This window comes from Prosopis cineraria, unplaced genomic scaffold, assembly GCF_029017545.1.
Source record: "Prosopis cineraria cultivar Desert tree isolate PC_DT_omini unplaced genomic scaffold, ASM2901754v1 PC4, whole genome shotgun sequence".
NCBI classification, from domain to species: Eukaryota; Viridiplantae; Streptophyta; class Magnoliopsida; order Fabales; family Fabaceae; genus Prosopis; species Prosopis cineraria.
The window spans coordinates 32,617,177-32,621,398 of record NW_026555335.1 but is presented as its reverse complement, the minus strand read 5'-3'; the positions used below and the strand labels follow the sequence as shown (position 1 = coordinate 32,621,398).

Below are 4,222 nucleotides of genomic sequence, written 5' to 3'. Positions count from 1 at the left end.
GGTTACACTTCATTCCCCTCTTTTTCTTTTTCTTCCTTCCCTTCCCTCTCCTCTACTATTTTTACACCCCCGTGCCATCTCTTCTCTCTTCTTTCTCCATTTACTCACTCAATGCTTGATTACATTGCATGACTAGCCAAACACCCTATTTCTAAGGGGTAAAAGGATAATACAATTCTTAGTTCATCACATTTAGAAGTTTTATCGATTTGGTCCATCAACTTTAATTTCAATCATTTCAATTCTTAACATTTATTTTTGTTACCAAGTTAGCCCTTTAAATTTTACAAGACAAATTAGTCTTTAAAAAAACTTGTGTAAATTATATTATTAACGTGGAATTTAAACGTGAATAAATTGAAAAAATATAAGACAAATAGCAAAGTCTTAATCACTGACATGTCATTGTATGATTTAAAAATACCATGTCAACGGTCTAATTAACATATCAACTTTTTTGGAGGACTAATTGGTTTTTGTAAAATTTAAAGTTGGTAACAAAAGTAAATGTTAAGGACTGGAATGATAAAAATTAAATTCTATAGACCAAATTAATAAAACTCTCCAAACGTAAGGGACTAAAAGCTGTATTATCCCTAAAAATAAGTGTTTTGATCTCCAAGTATAAATTTGTGGCTAATAACTATCTTTGAATAATAATCAATAATCTTGGCTTGGAAGCTATTCTAACTAATTTCTCTTCTTTTTCTTATTTATTCAATTTGCGCCTAAAACTAATGATGATTTCACCAGCTAGTAGTAGCATATGGAAACCTATTTTTGTGACAAAGAATGGACCTACTTAACTTATGTTTTATGTAATGATGGTATGCTTGAATAGGTTCCCTTTTGCTTCAAGGAAAAAAGTGAACAGATCTAAATCATCCAGCTTCATCTTCAAAAATTTCTCTGTGAGCTTAAGAGGAAAGATTAAAGCTGCTATGGGGATGAGAATCTGTGATGTGATAGGTTCCTATATATCTTGGTTTTCCTCTCATAAAGAATAAGAATTCTTGCACGGTTTGTGTTGAGCTCTTTTTCTGTGTATGCCACACAAGTTGCTAAAGTGCCTAGGAGCATTTGCAATGGAATTGAAAGATTACATAGAAATTTCATTTGGGGAAGAAGTAATGATGGTCTTGGCTTCAAGCACTCAACTTCTTTCAAAAGGGCATGTGGAAGTAAGTTAGCATGGAAGCTTATTTCTAGTTTCATTCATTCATATTTTAACTTAGCTATTTTGCCACCATTGGAGCCACCAAATCGGAAACTTCGATCGGTATATAGCTTTATATTCAGTTTATTCACATCGCAAAAACATTCAAAGTTTTATTTGTTCAGCCATTATGTTAGATTAGTCAAGGTAATTAGTTTGTTATTGGTGGTCATTACTAGTAAAATGGTGACCTTGAAATCTATATAAACAGTATCACAATGTATTAGAAATAAGGAATTTATTAGAGTATTACTCCCTTTCACTCTGTCTGGGGTTAGTTCAATGGTGCACCTTTTAAAAACAAATATATTGTTTTCTTTTTAAATTATCGTAGAAGAGTTTTTCATCCTCGCTGTCATTTGTTGAATTGATTAACAAAAGTTTTATCATTTTGTGGTTAATGTTCTTTTCCCTTTAATATCTAAACAGATTAGGCATCTTAAACTTCGCCTATATTCCTCTAACCTCAAAGCCAGTTTCATTGTTACACTTATTTTATTTTTCTCTTCTTTTCTTAGAATAAAAATACAATCCATTCATATTTCTAAAGGGAAAAAAAGTTTAAAAAAAATCTAAACTTTATTATGTTAGGATGTATTTGAATATGTTAATTGCAAAATGACAATGAGTCAGGCTTATTCGAGTCAAATTTAATTGAGGCCAATCTAAATATATAAAAATACTCAAGTAGCTAAGCTTTTTCCTAACATCGCAAGCTTTCTAGCTTGCTTGAATATCCAAATAATTACATTACTTTATTTTATTTTATTTGTTTTAATCAATTTCAATTTTTATCTTAGAATTTTTAAAATTTAATATAATTTTAACTTTATTTTATTAATAATAAAAATATTTGAGTGTTCAAGCTTGACCCGAGTTTCTTTGAACATATTTGGACAACCCAAATAAGTTTGAAGTAACATTTTTTAATAAACTCCCAAAACCTAATCCAAAATATTTTCAAGTTTATTTGAATTGATTCACCAAGCTTAACCAAAATTACTAGTTATAACCTGTATAATTCTCCATGTGAGTGAAAGCCTTTCTTAACCAATTCATCCACGAGTTGATCTGGTTTCCTTTGCATTGCCCCATAAGCTAGATTACTCGAATGAAATAAGATATTTTGTTTACCAGAGAGATAGAGAGACTTTTTGTAACAGTATTGTACTCAAATGAGGTTTTTGTTACGGTTCAAATAAGATGATTAGTCAAAGTGAAAAGATCAAATTGTTCGAGCGAAAAGTAGACCGGAGAAAGATAATTTTCTAGAACCTGCTACTTTGCCATTATGTTTTTGGAGTAGGCTTGCTCAAAGAAACATAAAGAGTATCGCTGATTAATATTTGCTAATGCAAAGTATACCAATTTATTATTCAACAAATCAGTTGGTTGCCACCATGATGCAAATTGGAGTACACAACCCTGAAATATTTCATCTGTAGAAAAATAATCACAATTAATGATTCAATGGTCCTTTTCCATAATTCTTAAAATCAAAAAAGACCAAAAAAATAATCTCCTGGATCAATTTTGTAACCCGAAGGGAGTTTTTTAGGAAGTGTATCCAACAATCAGTTTGGATCAGAGAAGAACTTGTTGATGGATGGCATGATTTGAGGGGCCTTGTTGCGGACAAACTTCCTCAGGCCATGTTCTGCATATTTCTCACCCTCTGCGTAGTTCTCAAGCACTCCTGCGGCTCTGTTCTCTTTGGTTACCCTGAAATCAGATTCAAATTGAAATTCAACATTACTTCTTATTGCCGGCAAACATCTCCACAATTGCTCCAAAATCTCCCGCCCTTTTGTTTTCACTGATATTTTGCCTAAAACTCAATTGCAATTCTATTCAATTTAGAATAGACCCATTCTTTGGATTCTATGCCAGCTAGGAAATAGAAGTGAAACAAAGTTTCTATACATAATCTGGGAAAAGATCCAAGAGGTATCACACAGTGATAGGTAGCTTCTAGAGGACCTCATAGTGATTGCATAGTGACAAGAAAACGTATCGGACAAAAAATATCAATAAATTACAAGCAGTCGAAGCCTAAGACTACGAGAGATAAATATACCTGACTTCAGGATTGATGGTGATATTCCTAACCAGTTGCATACCGCAGATCCCAACAGCGACACCTACTGCAGCAAAAAGAGGCCACACCTGTTCACAATGAAAGAAACAGGACACGTTTATATACATATAAAAATCTCCAAGTATCACGAAATACCAGATGCACACACAAGCATCGCAATAGAACAGTAGATCTGTCGATTGTCAGTTCACTTGTTGCATCACTAAGTCAGATCAACAAATATTAGCCGTCTGCTTCATGAACAATCATAAATAACTTCTTAGAACAAAACCGAGAGAAGAGGAAGCGAGATTACGGAATAGTCTGAGATTAGTATTCGAATCAAAACATCTATCCTCAAGAACAGCAGAGAGAGGAGAGATCAGATCTCAATACAATTGTTCAGATTAGATCTAGAGTTTGCAGCAGCAATAATGGTGTTGATACTCGGATCAATTCATGAAAAAGCAGAGTTAGAAGAAGAAAAGGAAGGAAGAAATACCTCAGGCCTGATCCACTTAGAGCCACCACCCATGGTTGAGAGAGAGAGAGAGAACAGACGAGCGCCGACCGGTGAGAGGGAAGAAGAAAGATAGACGGAGGCTGAGGAAGCAAACTGAAGAAAATATTGAGAGGCAGATTATAAATGTGACCGCCAATCGCGAATATGCCTTGCCTATACCATCGGGTCAATCTTATGCTATCTAATAATCCAATCTAATAAATTATCAAGTATCACAGTCAACAAAGTTGAAGAAATTATTCACATCTATTTCTTGATATTCTTTTTAATAATTATTTAATTAATTAATTTGACTAATTTAAAATAATTAAAGAATTTAAATTTAAATAATATGGCACTTTAAGATAAAGAAATGTTTTTCAAAAGTAGACGACAAGTCAGCAATGTGCATGCGCCGCCCAAGGTG

At 33.1% G+C, this 4,222-nt stretch overlaps 1 protein-coding gene across 1 annotated transcript; it reads right to left on the bottom strand.

Annotated features, from left to right (window-relative positions):
* Positions 1 to 2,535: 2,535 nt before the first annotated feature.
* Positions 2,536 to 3,957, bottom strand: LOC129309769 (uncharacterized). Its single transcript, XM_054951482.1, has 3 exons — positions 3,796 to 3,957; positions 3,294 to 3,382; positions 2,536 to 2,938 (listed from the first exon to the last, which is right to left on the bottom strand). Exons 1-3 carry the CDS (start codon positions 3,826 to 3,828, stop codon positions 2,791 to 2,793), a joined length of 270 nt encoding a protein of 89 aa, XP_054807457.1. The 5' UTR covers positions 3,829 to 3,957; the 3' UTR covers positions 2,536 to 2,790.
* Between the last annotated feature and the right edge of the window lie 265 nt (positions 3,958 to 4,222).

Coding starts and splice junctions, on each gene's coding strand:
- LOC129309769 (XM_054951482.1), bottom strand. CDS start 3,828: ATGGGTGGTGGCTCTAAGTGGATCAGGCCTGAG. Junction 3,383..3,795: donor CTAAGTGGATCAGGCCTGAG/GTATTTCTTCCT, acceptor CATTGTGAACAG/GTGTGGCCTCTTTTTGCTGC. Junction 2,939..3,293: donor ACCATCAATCCTGAAGTCAG/GTATATTTATCT, acceptor ATCTGATTTCAG/GGTAACCAAAGAGAACAGAG.